The 17,526-nt window shown below is 38.7% G+C and overlaps 1 protein-coding gene across 1 annotated transcript in view; it reads right to left on the reverse strand.

The window, feature by feature from the left end:
- Window positions 1–612: 612 nt before the first annotated feature.
- The window catches only part of MCM9 (minichromosome maintenance 9 homologous recombination repair factor), a 47,980-nt gene continuing 31,066 nt past the window's right edge, over window positions 613–17,526 (reverse strand). The window contains exons 7-12 of the mRNA XM_068184331.1: window positions 14,887–15,061; window positions 12,440–12,642; window positions 11,161–11,364; window positions 9,561–9,643; window positions 4,816–4,961; window positions 613–2,763 (exon numbers count right to left, since the gene is read on the reverse strand). Coding sequence (XP_068040432.1) covers window positions 1,254–2,763; window positions 4,816–4,961; window positions 9,561–9,643; window positions 11,161–11,364; window positions 12,440–12,642; window positions 14,887–15,061 — 2,321 coding nt within the window. The 3' untranslated portion in view covers window positions 613–1,253. The remainder of the gene's footprint in view (window positions 2,764–4,815; window positions 4,962–9,560; window positions 9,644–11,160; window positions 11,365–12,439; window positions 12,643–14,886; window positions 15,062–17,526) is intronic.

Below are 17,526 nucleotides of genomic sequence, written 5' to 3' on the forward strand. Positions count from 1 at the left end.
GACCTCACACGCCCTCAATTCTCTGAAATTCTGCAGTATTTTAACTCACTTGGTTTCAAAGGAGCTACTTCTAAGCAAATCAAGAAAGAATCAAGTCTTTCTGCTAACAAGTCTCTCAAGGGATTTACTGTGCAGTAAGCAATTACTCTATTCTCTGTTTACCTTGCAGGTAATAACAAGAATATTCTGCGGAGAATTCAAACACAGAAGAAACATACCAGGCAGTCACTAGAAGAAAATTAAGGCTTACCTTTCTCTGAAAACATGTAATGCATTAGGAGATTAACTTCCCATTAGACAAATGTATGACACAAGATGCAGCATGCTACAGAAGACAAACTACATATCACATGCAGTAAAACTCTAATAATAATTAAAATATCCAAGTAAACATTATCTGACTTAGAATCCAGCAACACTAGGGAAGCTCTTCACTGTGCTGCTCGGTTTGAAGTGTAGTTTATCTGCTAGGGCTTAATGCCTGCATTAAAGTTACCCTGGTTACTGACAATTCCCATTCAATCACCTGAAATTCGTTGTCTCTGCAGTGGGGAATGGTGTGTTTATTACAGAGTTGGGTTTTGATAAAATTACCCAGAACATAGACACAGATATCTGAACCAGTGTATTTAAAACCAAAAGCAAAAAACAGAAAGAAAAAGCTCTCAATCTGTGTTTTCAACATCACTTGTGTGACAAGGAGCACAGAAATCAGAGATGAAGCAAAGTTGTCATGATACTCATAATTCAGAAACATTTACCATAGCATGATGATAGACCACAATATTGATAACTATGCTGAGAAAAATAGCACATCCAGATGAACAAAATATAAAGACACAGCTTGAGCACTATCATTTTTCTGAAGTGGCACAGTCACTTGGAAGGATAAGCTGAATAATGTGTAGTTCTAACCATTACATGAAATAAAGGATAAAGTCAATTAAGACTGCTCTTCTGCAAGATCACTCACTCTGGACACATGAACATAGTGATACAAGTCTTTAGGGTTCACCAGTTCAACCAAAACAGTGAACTGAGATAAAAAGTCTTGGGAAGAGTTTAGAAAACTAAAAGCCACATCAGGCCTGCAGCACACACAGTTCTTGCTTATGTTAAGTATATGGCCCTTAAAAAAAGATGTTCACAGGTCTGGATGATTCTATGAAATGCTTTGAAAACCATGGATACAAGTGATAGAAGGGTGAAGATTCAGAAGAACTGCATGTTAAATGATTGGGAGAATATGAATTTTACATGCTTGGATTTTTCCTAACCTCTTTATCCCAATCAAAATCTAATGTAGCATCATCCAGCTCTGTTATGGAGAAGAGAGATGTCTTTGTGACCATGCTGGCTGTACTAGAATTTCCCAATGCAAAACTCTTCCTTTTGCTAGGATTGCTCACGTGCACCTGCAGCGATGAGCTGTGGTTTTTCTTGCTGGTGTCATTCTTAACAGCAGGTGAGGTTTCTGATTTTGCCTCAGGACGTGACACAAAGGAGAAAGTGGACAACTTAGCTAATGTGCTGGAGCGCACCCTCCCTGTGCTTGGACCACCCAGTTTCTCCTCTGCCTCCCTTTTCTTCTCAATGGGTGGAGGTGACACAGCAGCAAAACTGACATCAGGACGTGCTGTTGTGCTTTCTCTGATTTCTTGCCCTAAGGCCCAGCTCTGCTGCTCTTCTTGCCCTTTATTATCAATTGATCCTTTTTCCAAACTACATTTTCCTAAGCAAGTCAATGTCATCTTCCTTTTTTCAGGTGGGCAGCATTCTTCTGGAAGCTGCTCTCCCTGGAGCTGCTCTCCTGGCTTAAAAATAGTTTCACTCAGAAAATCAGAAAATTCTTCATTTGTCTTCTCTGAAGAATGACCAAGCTTTGTCCTCGGTCTGAAAGAAAATTTAGCTAGTTTAGCAGCTGGGGGACTTTCACTTTCTTGCTCATGGGAAGTTACTACCTTTGTTTCCTTCACTACTTGATCTTTACTTCTTTTTCTTATGGAAACTGCTGTACTTTTTGCTACTACTGATATGCTGTTCTCTTCTCCTATCACAGAATCTGCATCACTTGAGAGATCTGGCAGGCCAGAGGCAGGTAATACTGAAGGAAGGGCCTTTGCCTCGGGGTCCTGTGTACTTGTAAAGAATCCATATGACTTCTCCCTGTGCAGCCTCTTCCAGCTTCTAGAAGCATGTTGTCTAATAACTGAATTCTGCACACTAGAACTTGGTGCTGGGTCAGCAATATTATCTTCTGAAGAAGAACAGTTGTGTTCTTCAGTCCTTTTTCTCCTTAACTTGGAAACTTTGTCCTTTTCTCTCAGAGGAGCATGCAGATCCACAGCTGCTGGTGCCTCTCTTACTCCATTTTGCTTCCTTGATATTGAAGCAGATCTTTCTTCAGAACTTGAAGTTTTTGAAGCCAAATCATTTGAAGATATCTTGGGAACATGAGACTTCCTCTGAGAATTTTCTTCAGCATCAATGCTGCTCTCTTCCATGCTATCAAACCATGCCAGGCTGCTTGTATTTTTATTATTACCACATGCTGGGTTGCACAAGGGCTCTGGATGAATATTTCCTTCACAGCTGCCTTCAAGCAAAGGTGTCTGTGGCCCTGAGTTACCCTCTTCTTGATAAGAAGGTTCTGACTGAGACCTTTGCTTTGACTGCCCAAATGCATCCTCATCTGAGCACCTTGTGGTAGTACTGGAACGTGTTTCTTCAGGCTGCTGCTGGCATGAATTTTCCTTTTGCAATCTATACAATGAAAAAAAGAACAATAACAAACTCATATTCTTCCTGTTTCTTGATTGCATTAGTGGTACATAATATGCATGACTGGTGGAAAGCTATGGATAATGTAGGTCACAAAAGTATATTATTAAGTTTCACATACAGCTCTGAAAGCTGGTGTTGCAGTCTGTGGTCTTTCAGCACCTTTGACAGTATGTGACAGAATTTAGTGTCCCCAGTGGAAGGCAGGCAGATGGATAGAGAAAGCAACCACCTAAACTGCATTTCCTTGGGAAACCAAACAGAAAAAAATAAAAACGAAACAAACAGCTTTGCACTACTTACAATCATTGCTAGAGTCCCTTACAGGCTTTACACATTCTGTAAGTCTATCTTCTAGAACAGGAACCTCATTAAATCTTATCCTGAGCCAGGTAAAGTCTCAAAAGAGTTATTGGAATTGAAAACCTGAGTATTACTTGGAACAGTGGTTGTTTTTGTGTTTCTCTCATAATCACTATATACTCAACATGTCAAAAACATGATAGAATAAAAGCATCACAAATCACTTATAAAATTTAATTATCACTGTCTGTGGCTATCAGTATTATCAGGACCTTCCAAAACAACAGAGGTGCTTGAGTGAGGGGTCCCTCCAATCTCAGAATAGCTGATGTTCTATCTATTGTACCTAAACACATATTTTCCAAGGCAGACAGCATTCTGGTTTTTGCTAAGCAGTTTATCTGCTCTGGGAGAGATATAACACTATATAGACATGTATAGACATGTTTAGAATAATTACTATTATTGTTTACTAACATCTATATTCTTAATTTTTTAATGGAAGGTGGCAGAAATTATATGACTCATCAAGAAGGGGTGAGATATATGAAACATGCTTGTTTTATTGATACATAGTTTAGGGGGAATGCATGGAACAAGCCTTACCATACAGAATGGGTTGTTTTAAAGAGGACATTCATTTAGCATTCCCTAAGCTGTTCAAGAGAGGGAAGAAGAAATCAGCTTAATTTGCAGCAGAGAACATTTGGTGGGATACTGGGAAAACCCTAATGGACATTGGGTGGAGCAATCATGGAAGAGACTACAGAATGGCAACAGAAAATCCTCATCATTAGAAGGCTCCAGAGCAGATAATGTGTGCTCCTGCCAGGAAGGTCAAATGCAGACTTGATCCTCTCTTTGTATTTGATCTCCCCTCCTATCCTGCATTTCTGTGACCCCTATGAATTGCCTCTGTTTTAAAACTAGCTTTTGTCTGTCTGTTGAAGATATCTCACTTTCACACAAAGTGTCACAAAAAATAAGTCTCAAAAATATTCAAAGGAAAAGTGAATTCTCCCAGCTGTTTCCATTAATTTCAACAAAATTAATCTTTTATCTTCCTTTAACAGAAAGCAAAACCAAGTTTCTTTAAAGTCTAATCTCATTTCAGGGAGAAAATGTGGGTGGTTTTGTTCTTTTTTTTTTTTTTTCTTTTTATTTCCTCCCAATTCTAGGGTTTTTCTCTCAGGTTAAAAGTTAAAAGTTTTCATTAAAAGTTTTCTATTAATAACAACAAATAGGTTCCCAAAGATTATTGCAGTGAGCTGAAAACTAGAGATGTGACAGTGAAAATGCCAGCATGTAAAAAAGAAGATCACCAAAAGAACAGAAATTTGATTCAGGCTTACATTTGCCATTAACAGAAAGGGAAGGATCCTAAGCTACCTAAAGGTAGCATAATAAAGTCATGAAGCAGATCTGCTGTATTTTACCAAACAAGTAGCAAAAATTTATATTAAATTATTTGCTCAGCTACAGAATCTAGTATTTTGACTCTAAGAAGCACTTTTGAAACTTACCTGAGCATAATATTGAGATATGAGTTAGGAACTCATTAAAATATTTGTAAATTCTATAACCCATAGGCAAAAGTAATCTTTGGATGAGTGCTACTTTAAAACAATCTCCCTGATTATCCATATCCTCTAAAGGAGTCCCTTGCAGATATTATTGTGAAACAAATCCTGTTTCCCTTCTGAATTAGTTTGTTACTTTGTGTATTACAACCTGTCAAGTCTTTGTAGCTCTTTGTGCAGAAGATCTTTCAGCTCCAGCCGCTCCAATATGATTTCACACTGTGTTCGGTACTGCTCCATTGGATTTTCTGGAAATGAAGTGTGTAAGGCATTGATGCCTCCAAGAAGTGCACCCCCCTATGGCACCAGGGAGATTAAAAAAAAAAAGGAAACTACCTTTATTATTAAGCACCAAATTTAAACAACAGAGATTATGTTATCTGAAATTCTCCCTTAGATATTTTAAAGCTTAAAGTAGCAACTATTTGCTAACTGTATCCACACAAATAATCCTATTAGATCTGCTCACACGGTCAAAATTGCTCATAAACATAAAGCAATTACATTACAAAACCTGCATTTTACTCATACTTGTTTATTTTTATTGACACATGGAATGGGAAGTCCACCTAAAGCTTGAGAACATCATGACTGAAAATTAAGATTGAAGATATTTTCCAAATACGTTGTAAAAACTGTGCTCATGTGAGGAATTTTTTTTAACTGAAGAAGTTCTGACTGCGAGAAGTTTTCATTACCTTTGCCTAATTTCTTAAAGGAAAAGACCTGGATATTAAGACTTATCAGCAGAGGGTAAATTATTGGGCAGAAAAATTTCTGAATAGTATTTTATGAGTGACTTATTATTTGTGAATAATTCCAGTGAATTGTAAGTGATTTTCATCTGGGAAAATTTTTGCTGTACCTTGTAAAAATGAAGTTGGTTTTTATTCAGAACAGAGCATCTGCACAGTGATTTTTTTCAACAATAAATAATCTAGAATAGTTCTGTACTTAACTGTTCTTTGGGAAAAAAACTCCTCACACCACAAACCCTCTCTCTACTTTGTCACAGATTAGTTAGCATTTACCATTCCTGTCTAATCTATGAAGCTCAGTACAACTAATGAACAAGATGTGTATCTAGTTCCATGGGCACAATAGCAAAAGTCAATGAAGTCTCTAGATCTAGAAATTGCTACCTATGGCATCCCATGGATTACATGTCTTCAACTGTGGCAATTTCCAGTTCTTCAATTTTGCAATGTTAAAATATTATATTAAAAAAGTACACTGAAAACCATCAGTCTGTGGCTAATTAAAGCTCTCTAAAACTATAACATGCTAAAATTAAGGCTGTCCATGCAACCTTTAATGCATCCCACTGAAGTTACCACTTGGGGATTTTTTGCCCATCACTTCAGAAACATGATAGATTTGTTCCACATAGAAGCACCAGTCTCTTGGCATGGAAAAGGCTCAAGCAGAACCCCTCTGCTGTATTTGCTTCAGGAAGATTCATAGGGAATGAGGCAGGGACTCAGTTGCTTGGTTAGTACAATAAAAAGCAGACAAGTACAATAAAAAGCAGACAAGATTCCATCTCTGATGGAATCAAAGGACCAGATTCCATCTCTGATGCTATGTTTCAGTTCTCGTGATTCAGAAAGAGCCAGTCAAGAAAAGAAAGAAAATAAATCTCTAAGTGGGATCCTGATGTGGTATGTGCACAAAAAGAAATTGTGGGCAATAGAAAACATGCTCACTCAAAGTGCTACTATTCTGAAACTGGAGCCCCAACCATCTCTCGGGGGTATGAGCTTGTTGACAATTTCTTCTGGACTGTACATAATTCAGCTCCAGATCAGAGGAGTAGCAACATCCCATCACTTCACAAGGACTGTGTGAAGATAGTTGAATTGATATTTCTGAAATATTCAAGGCTATTGGAGATGAATTCCAAAGAAAAATACTTTAAGAAATTGAGATTATTACCTTTACGACAGCAGGTAATAAACAAAATATTGAGCAAAACACTGACAGAAGATAGTTGCTTTCAGACTGAGTACTGTCAACATGTGACCTAAGGACCCAGTGGAAAAAAGAGGACTATGTGGTTGTATATCCTGAGATATACAGCAATGAGCTGCAATAATGTCGTGCCCTCACTGACATTTCAGTCCTTTACTTGGCCATCACAAGGAGCTTCTTTTAAATACTATGTGTGCATGCGAAATTCCAAGTGAATTTAAGACATCTCTGAAGTTTCATTCCTGTGCTGGAGCTCATGTCTCTGAGATTCTGAGATATCATTTTGAGTAGAGGAAGGAAACCACATGACAAAACCACTGTAAACTGAGGGCAGAGGATCTAAAACTTGAGTATTAAGGGGAAAATTAGTGGAAAGGAAAGCTATAAATACCTAGGGATAGAGAGACAAATTATAAAAAAGGAGTAAAAGGAGAGGGATTGGAAAGAGAATAAGCCAAGGATGGAAGTATGACCAAGAGAAGGAGGGAGGCAATGCTAGCAAGAGAAAATGAGGCAAAGAAAAGATCAAGTCAGGGGGATTTGGAATATGCTCACAAAAACAAAGTAGGAAAGAGAAATATAAAGATGAATTAGAGGGCAAAACAAAATAAAAAACTCTAATGAAGTTGGTTGATGATGAAAATGTGATAGTCTTCCTTCCCAAGAGAGCTCACAAGAAATACCCAGTCACAGAAGAACTGTGAACTTTTTACTGGTAAGAACATGACTTATTGTAGAAGTTGCAAAGACAGTGTCAAAGAGGGAGTTTGCTGAGCTAAAAAGTGGCAGCCAGTCCTTCCAGAATGATACTGACCTTTCCTCATTTACAACTTCATTCTAGAGACTGACAATTAGGCAGTAAACACAGGATGTATCTGTACAAAATGTTGTGGGATTTTTTGTCTAGAGAAGTCATTTGTTTCTGAAAATAAACATTTGCATGCTACTTCTATCTTTTTTTTTTAATAAAACAAATAAACCACTTCCTTAAAAAAGAAACTACTTCAGTCATTATTAATATTTATATATCAGGAGAAAAGTAAAATCTGACCTTAAATAGCAAATCTCAAATCTGCATTTTCCTAACAAAAATGAACATGCTTACCTACTTGCTCATAACAAGCTAAGAGTGAAGCAAAGATGGTAAGCATACCAAGTACTCCCAGGTAATCTTTTGCAGTCATAATTCAGGAAAATTTCTCACCAACTCTTAACAGACAAAAACTTGTTACACAATGTAGTGGGTTGACCCTGGCCAGGTCAACCTGCAGCCCTTGAGGGCAGGATTGTATAAAAATGAAACAGTGACCAACAGTTAAAACAATTCTTTTACATTTACTTGTGCTGATCAGGTAGAGAGACGCACAGAGGATATATTCATTATTATTATATACATATGTTTCACTTTTTGATCTGTTACCAAAAAAAAAAAAATCTGTATTTCAGAGTTCTTATATTCAAAACCACATTAATTTGAAACCACTGTCCCATCAATTTTCTATCTAGTTAATTACAGGTTTAATTACATCTAATGAAGACTAACATGGTATCTTCTGCAGTTTCAACAGCTTCATATTTTATCTTTGATGCAGTGCTGTCATTGAAAAGCTGAGCTCTACGAAACAGTGCAAGATGAAGTGCAGCAGACAGTGAAATAATTTTCCTACTTAATAAGGTCAGGCCCTGTAGTATTTTTGAGATAAATTCCATTTGCAACGTTGTGCAAAAGATTATCTGTGGCACAAACTGCAATTAATCTCTCAACCCTCACTGAAAGGACAGGGGAGATCACAAGTGCCTACCTGCCATATGTGACTTTGTGTATCTATCCTGAAGAGCCCTGTCTCCAAAAAAAGGAGTGTATCTACTTCCACAAAGATCTTTCAGGCCCATTGAACTAATAGGGGCTCTGTAAAACTGTTTTAATTTGAAAATATTCTAATCAACCTATACAGGAACATAGGAAATGCCATTTTGGATCAGATCAGTTGGCTGAGTAGCGGAGTATACCATCTCTGACACAGCCAAACCCAAACATTTCAGATGTGCTAAAAATCCCCATGCACAAAACTCTGGATAATCTGCTTATGGTAATTTTTTCCTACTCCAAAGCCTGAAGATTTATTTATGTTAAAAATATTCTGTCTGAAGTAATAGTGTCTATATTATTTTTCACATTTCTACAAAAAAACCCTTTCTTATCAGATTCAAGGTTCTTTTACTAATTCTAAATGTGCTGCTTTATCAACATCCTAACAATAATATTACAGTAAACTAAAATCTAACCCTTCACATTTTTTCAATGCTTTTTGAATAGAAACATTACATAAATCCATGTGATTACTGGAATGCATGATTTTCAGACCAACCAAAGTTTTGGAATTTTAAGTTTTCTAAGAATAAAATTTGGCTTCTAAATGTTCTGAGTTTTACTATTACTACCAACATAGTTTAAAATTATTTAATGGCAAAATAAATTGTAAATCTAGGAAACTGTTGGAATGTGCTCCAAAGAATAATTTGGTTCACTCCTACCTAATTAATGAGTGACTACAAAATATCATGGAAGAAAAACCTGTCAGAGGCTATTAAACACAGTGATATACACAAAATTTCTGCCTCAAAATGTCTTTAAAATGTAGACTACCAAAAGCCAGCAGTATGCCAAACCTTCACGTAGACTGCATAGTCTATAAAAAGGGTAGCAGGCCTTTATCCTAATCCAGATTTTTCAGTATAATCTCTGTTTAAGGATTTTAACAATCAAGGTGGAATAGAAAAGACTTGTCAAGGTCTCTGCCTACTTTGTATGAATCCATGAAATCCTTTGCAAAGAGAAGAAGGGAGCTGGCACAAGTCTACAAGTAAAACTGAATCCCTTAAATGTGGTACTGCAGCAATAGCAATGTCTGCAAGAAACCTTACCTGCATAGAAGATTCCATCACTGACACTACAGTTACAGCATCTTCCAAAGTCACAGTATCCCTAAACATCAATCGGGCATGAGCTGTCAAAAAATAAATGGGTGCAAGTGTTACCGAAGTCAAAAAACAATTTTTTGGTTTTTTTTTACTAGAAGGAACAAGATATTTCTTCAGATTTCTTCAGCCCTCAAACACTCATGCATGGGCATAATGTAAAAATAAATACAATGATTTTGATTTCAATGTCAATTTCAACAGAAACTGGAAGGATTAGTTTTTCTCATGAACAATGGGGTGTAATTTTCTAATTGCAGTTACAGTGACAGAATAAAGATGCTTAAAATTCTGCAGTTAAAAATTGTAAAGTGCTGGTTATCACAACAAAGAGCGAGATATTAAATATCCTTATCTACATAGGCACATGTCATCACCATAGAGTAAAAACTAAGATCTAATCTTCATCACAGGTCAGAAAAAAATTTATTCCTCTACCTGGTCTGTATCAGAGATTTGGTATTATTTAAAATGCTTTTCTCTACAATAGCTTAATTTTCTTCTTCCTTCTCTTTCACCAGTCAGCAAAATAAAAGTGATTTTTGTAAATAGATACAATGCAAATAATTTACCACATGAAGCCTTTTTCCTAATTGGCCATGGAAGCACACTCAGTTCTTATTCAGGAATAGAAAGACAGGTTAGTTAATATCATCTAGATAATACTTTGAAAGAACAAAATCCTACTAAAAGCCCCAATCTCATGAACTGATAAGGAGGGAAGATAAACTGAATGGGAAAATTACATGTGAATCTTGAAAAGTTAGGACTGTCTTTCACTTAAATGGAGAATATCGTTCCCTCAAAATAGAGAACAAAACGCAAACATCTAAAGTAGGAGGCGCTACACTGCCATTTATGCTTGCTATACAGAATACAGTACATTCTTTTAAATTTATCCTGAAAATATTTAATATGTCATTTTATAAAAGGTTACTACAGAGTCTTACTGCTTCCTTTGGGTTCCATGTTACTACAGAGACTTACTGCTTCCTTTGGGTTCTTTCTTATAAATGAAATATTACTTGAACTCAGAGTTGGAAATTTTTGAGTTGTATGGTAAAATATGGGCTTGACTACTAATACTTCAGGAAACAAAAAATATGGTATCTTTTATGTTACATTAATTTTAGGATTATTAATACTCAAGAAAAAAATGTTTATTTTGTTATATTAATTTCAGAGTAGAAGCAAGTATTTGACTCAAATGGAGCCAAGTAAATCTTGAGATTGCCTCTCATAAAGACACATAATTTCTGAGATTTTTCTCTTGAATGTGACTTATTCCAGAGGTTTTAATATTTATTATATACATAAGAATGTCAAAATTAAAACTGGTTTTGATAGTTTAAATTTAACACCCCTTCTCAAAGTCTCCAACCCCAAGGCTCTTTAGATGAGAAAGATAAAACAAGATCATACAAGAACCACCTATCCCTACCTCCATGGAAAAGCTGCTATTCTGCTTACTGGCTATAATTATACTGTTCTCTTCATTTCATAAAGGTTAATTGTTAGCCTAAAAATAAAAATGCCAAGGCCTTACCTTCTGCAAGGCGTATCAGGCTCTCTAGCAGGCGGATGGTGGTGCGGGCAGCGTTCCTGCAGTCACTCTGACGCTGCATCTGATAGTAGCGAACAAGGATCAGGTTGCTCTCATCAGACAATTTTGGCTGTATGCTTTTTATAAGGCAGAAGTAGGTCTTCATCCTTTCCATGCTCCAGAGTTTTTCTGATTTGCTTGGGCAGCCTGCATTAGAACACCCTTGTCAGTAATTCTGTAACAACAGGCATCAAGTTTCTTTCTAAGAACTCCCGCTAAATAGACAGGTGACTATGAAATACACATTACTGTTCTTTTGGGGCATACTGGTTGTCTGTTCACTAGTCCTCAAGGACTTGGTCAAATTCCAGTCCAGACACACCATCCGATCCCTCCTGTATCAAAATCCACAGTAAAGCCTCCAGTAATTTCTATAGAACTGCTGTCAGCCTCACTGCCCACCAGATGGTACAGGCAGTGCCAAGTGCTCAGGAACTCCTTAAAAAGAAAGATGCTACATGAGTGTATGCACCTCCTCTGCCTGTTTTACCTACTCTGTTGGAGCCAAGAGCTACCTGCCATATTCTGAACATTTTTTGTAAGGAAATATTTTGGAAAGGAAAGGAAGCTAGTTGAAGAAGCCTCCTCTAACCACTTCTTCTGTAAAGAGGATTGAAGCCATGTTCCATGATGTGGATGGGGAAGGGGCTGGTCAAAATCAAATCACACTGCCTTCTCTCATTCCAGAGCACAAAGCTCCACATGGGGAATGCTATTGCTCATTCTTTGAGCCCTGCAGCACATGCATCTCTGATCTGTTCTGCTGGAATTAAGTTTCTGATTAACAGCAAGTACAATTACAAGGCATATAGGATCTGAAGATCAAAAACCGTAAAGGTGTGAGATGGAAACAATCCACTTACTGAGCAGTCTGGGCTGAAATCTCTTATAAATGATCCCAGAGTAAAAGTAGAGGGTTCTCAGCTCGTCCCTTTTAATTAATTAGTAATCTGTCTTACTCCTACTTGAAGAACCATACAGCAGAAAACCACCATGATAAAAATATAAACACTGATTAATCTGAAAGATTCAAGAATAGCAAACTAAAAAATGGAGGGAAATAAAATTAAAAAACCCAACAAAAAACCCCAAACAGACAAGCAACAAAACCAAAAACCAACCAACCAAAAAAAAAAAATAAAAAAAAAAAAACAACCCAAATAAAAAACCAAAAATCCCCAACCCAACAAAACACCTTATGATTTTAGAAGACTACTCTTACCTTTATTTTGCAAGATGAAGGATGAAATTATGTGGTCCCATTCCTCATTCTTTGTATCTAACAATACTAAGACCAGGTCAAATCTGCTCAACAGGGGACTGCCAAGAGCTATGTTGACAGAGACAGACTCATTGGGGTCATAATGGCCTTTAGGGTTTGTTGCTGCCAGGATGGTTGTCCTCGTGCTAAGCTTGCACACCAAGCTAGAGAAAGGTATGGTGAACATTGTGGTTGAATTAAATTGGATAGGGAAAAGGATTCCAAAGTGTTTAAAAACTTTTGTGGTTTTATCCTATAAAGAGCACATCTTATCTTGAAAGACCCTAAGAGCTAAACAGTGTACACAATTATTGTATTAATATTTATTATATGTACAGCATTTTTCAGTCAGAGAATAGCAACTAGACAGACAGTGATCTGGATACCAAAAGGCACCAACCAACATTGCCACAAATAATCTCTGCATACAGCTAGATCCTTAAATAGTGAAAACCAACACTACTTTTCAGAAATAATTATTACATTGTGGGGTTGTACAATATACAAACACTTTTGAATGCTGGAAAGCAACACATTCATCTTTTAAGAGAGCAAAACAAAAAGTGACATGAATGTATGTTTTATTCCTGTGTATAAACAAGAATATGAACCCAAGTTAACAGTGATGGCAACCATACCAACTGAAACAGCCATTTTCCACTCTTAACCATGATGTCCTAGCATGTGCTTGTAGATGTGGGGAGAGATTATTTTTACTCTAGTAGTCCAAATGCCCTCCTTTTGGGTGAGGCAGCAGCAGAAGCATTCTAACTTTGGTTTGTCACTGAGCTATTTCTAGTCAGCTCCTGAGTGACTGCTGCCTCACGTCCAAAGTTGTTCTGTAACTGAGAGGAAGGGCCACAGATCTTCCATAGCTTATATCCAATAAGAAAAAAAACTTACTCTCCCATGCACCAAAATAAGGCCTAAATTAACAAGCTGCTTAACATATGTGTGCTAAGTTACTATCCAAAAATATCCTCATTACGTGTAGTCCTTAAAAGTGAGCAACTGGGCATCTACGTGCAAGTTAGCAAACTCTGTTTGGGTCTATCAAATCCAATCAACTGCAACAAGGAACTCAGCTGAAATATGTCCCTGTCTTACTAAGGAGACAAGACCATATTGATCCCAAGTATTTGTGCCCAGCTGGCGAAGGCTGGTAATTACCCAGGTGAGAGCAAAACGACCCTGAGTTTAGCTCAGTTGGTACGAACATGGTGCTAAAAACACTGAAGTCATCGGTTTAATCCCCACACAGGCCATTCACTTAAGAACTGGATTTGATGATCCTTGTGGGCTCCTTTCAACTCAGAATCTTCTGTGATTATTTGTCTGCTGTCTAATGAAGTGGATGGAGATGCTTAGAATAAGGGAAGGACATGATCAGTTAGAGAAGCCAAGATGCGACTAGAGCAAGAGCTGAGTGGAAGGTGATAAGAAGGAATGTGGAAAGGGTAATGCCTTTTTAGTAGCAGAGATGTCAGAAATACCATCCAGGAAATAATTTGGGCCTGAACAAGAACTGCATATGACTGACAAATTGAAATATGAGCTCGAAGATCCAAGTGGTGGGCAGGGGTAGTGAGGGGGGAGAGCAGATTTGAATACACACTACTTTGAAAAAAGAAAGGGGGGAACATAAAATAAACAGGAGTTTATATTTATGCCACACCAAACATATAAAATTCAGCAGCCTGCAAATCTCTTGGAAAATACAGTAGCCTCGAAATCTCCTGATGTGCTTTGGTTACCAAGCAATATTACTGGATTTTACTGGACAAGAGGACATAGCCTCAAGCTGTGCCAGGAAAGGTTCAGGTTGGACATCAGGAAGAATTTATTCACTGAAAAAGTGGCTGCCCAGGGAGGTGGTGCAGTCACCAACCCTGAAGGTGTTGAAGAACTGACTGGACATGGCACTTAGTGCCATGGTTTAGTTGACAAGGTGGTGATCAGTCGTAGGCTGGACTTGATGATCTTTGAAATCTTTTCCAAACTTAATGACTGTGATTTTGTGGTTTTGGAGAAATGAAGCCCCACTTTCTGAGCTGCAACAAAAAAAGTCACAAAGCTTCTCATTTCACATAGGATTATTACAACCACTTGCAGCAAATGGCAAGAGAAAGAATGCCAAGTCTTTGTAGAAAAGTGCCCTCGCCTATAGCAGTAGATTGAAAACCCAGCAGCGAAGAGGGCATGTACTTAGTCTGATTGCTTGCAGCCCCTAGTCTAGTGCACTGTCCTATGAAACGCTTACTTGTCTAGTTTAGGAATACTGTTGACAACAAAACTATTGCATACAATAAAGAAAACAAATATGTTTAATCAGCATCCCTCCAACATATACGTACAAGAGAAAAAAAAATCTCGTGTTGTTTTCTCACATGTGCTAACATGCCACTTACCCTGCCTTTGCAACACTGATGGTTTGTTGCTCCATTGCCTCGTGGATACTGGTTCTGTCATGTTCTTTGATACTATTGAACTCATCAATGCAACAGAGGCCTCCATCTGCAAGCACCAGTGCTCCAGCTTCCAAATTCCACTCCCCAAATTCCTTCACAGCAGTCACTGTCAAACCTGAAGAATCAAATACTTCAGTCAGTCTCTTCCTTAAAATGCAAGAGTAAACTTGAGTGAAAGAAAGGGATCCAGCACAGTGGCTTGAGCCATGGACAGGGGGAAAACCAGCAGGAAAGCTCCATCATCTACTTCTACCACGTAACTTAACTCACTTGACAGCTACCAGCAAGCAATCCCACTAGTGCCGAGGTAGGTTAGCCTGGAGCTGTGGAGCAGATTCTGGTATGCTTCCCATGCTTGGATTGTGACTTGTTTTAGAACTTGGTTAAATGAACAAAAGGGATTAGGATATGAATACTAGATCTGGCAGATCATACTGAAAACTGGGGCAAAGGCAATAATTGCAAAATTATGGAATGGACCCATTCAGGTCTTCTTCCACATCAGCTACTAAAACGGACAGAAATTTTGGAGCTTCAAATCAAAGCTTGGGAAAAAAATAAACTAGGGAAATTAAATTTCTTTATGAGTTTTTGGTTTCCTCTCAGCATTAAGCAAAAATGAAAATCCAAAGATGACCAAGGATGAAATGAGGGAAGAAATTAAAAAAAAAAAAAAGTTTTCCAGTAAATCTACACATGATAACAACACTGGGTGGATAGCCAATCAAAACCCCTGCATAACTGTGGAAACAGCCACTCATTAGCTAAGTATGTGCAGCTCCCTCCAATCCTTCTATTCCCTATTTCCCTGCTTCTTCTCTATCTTTAGCCCTTCTTTTCCATTCCAGTGCTCAGCTCAAAATATCCTAGTAGTTGACAAGCTGCAACCAGCCTAAAATCTCCTGGAATTCTATGGCAAAACCTGCACAAGAATCCCCCCGCCTCACCATTTGGCTCAGGGCTGCAAAGACCTTCTTATTACTGTGCAGCCCACCACAGTATCTATTTGCTTGCAAATGACCAGCAAAAAAGTTACTGGAATTAAATGCTTCCTGACAACAAAATATGTACTTCAACTTGTAGTAAGGAATCTGCTCCACCATGTCCAATCTTTCTTGGTTTTCCTGGACTATGTGCCAAACAACGTGGGCAATCAATCACGCAGCAGAATTACAGAGACACAGAGTACTAGGCAGTACCAGAGCCTGGCTGCGCATTTCTTTCTGAATATTCTGTGGTGGCGGTACACAACTCGCACCCCTGGAGCCACGGGCGCTTTCTGCTCTGCCCCCGAGCCGTGAGGGACGTCACTGGCACTGCAGTGCTGCGTCACTCTGCTCGGCGCTGTCCCCTGTGCGTGGCAGCCATGAGATGGCCTCTGCTGCAGGCTCCTGCCGCCACACAAGACGGCTTCCCCAGCTGCACACAGGGCCTCTCACTGGCAGTGCTGCTGCGCAGGCAAAATGTCCTGTCTCGCAGTGCTTCAGGGTACCCGAGCCTTCTACAAAGAGAGGAAGGGGATGGCTTCCTGACAGCATGGCCGGGTGACAGGCGCGCTTGGTTCCTGCACAGCCCCTCTTGGGCGGCCTCTCCAGCAGCAGCAGCACTCAGAGCCGTGCAGACACCCAGCGCCCCACCAGCAAAGCCCGCTGTGCTCAGGGGCTCCCAGCCAGCAAGGTGCTGTATCCTGGCACGGATATGCCTGGCCGTTGGCCAAAGGTCACTGCCGTGGGCTGCGGGCTCGTGAGCCTGGCACCGCTGCCCAGCCCCACTGCCCTGAGCTGGGGGTGCTCCTATGGCACCCAAGACCCCACCAGCACCCAGCACAATCAGCACAGAAACAGGAAGATAAAAACCCACCAAACAAAGCATAACAGAAACCCAAAGAGCTGAAATGACCCCAAACTGAAAGCGTCTCTCCGCACATGGTGGAGCCCCACAGGCAAGATGGTTTAGTCTGTAAGTGAATCACTGCTTCCATTCTTCTTAGGGGATGCTGAAAGCTTAATGCACCTTCCTACTTGATTAGACTCATTTTGTGCATTCTGACAGCAAAAGTGCTTGTTCTGGGAGGTGCTGGGAACAATTTCATCATGAGTGCTGGACTGAGATTAGTTTTTCACTCTTCCCAAGCAGCCAGTGTTGCAGTTGCTGTTTATACAATACTGCACAATCTTAGCATATAAAAAACCCACTTGGGATTATTTTAAACACTTCTGAATCTTCCCTTTTATAAATAAGGTTAAATAAAACTTCAAAATGAGCTCTAGTTGCAAGCAGTTTTTTGTCTTGTTGAGATACAGTGCTTTTGTAACTTTTTGCCTAAAGTGAATAGACAAAAGATTGTATTTTGTCCCTGTTCTATCCATGGTTCTAATTTAGTATGATATTTTGCCCTACTATTCTTCCAGCCTCAATTTTCAGCTTAGGGCACTTTCCAAGCTGGATGTGGTCTTACATTGTTTACAACTTGCAGAGGATGAACATTGTGAAAGGAAATTAATTTCTTCTTCAGCTCATATGGTTCACAACTTTAAATATCATACATTTACACAAGAAGCATTTTCTATAGATGAATCT

Source organism: Anomalospiza imberbis, chromosome 3 (genome assembly GCF_031753505.1).
Source record: "Anomalospiza imberbis isolate Cuckoo-Finch-1a 21T00152 chromosome 3, ASM3175350v1, whole genome shotgun sequence".
NCBI classification, from domain to species: Eukaryota; Metazoa; Chordata; class Aves; order Passeriformes; family Viduidae; genus Anomalospiza; species Anomalospiza imberbis.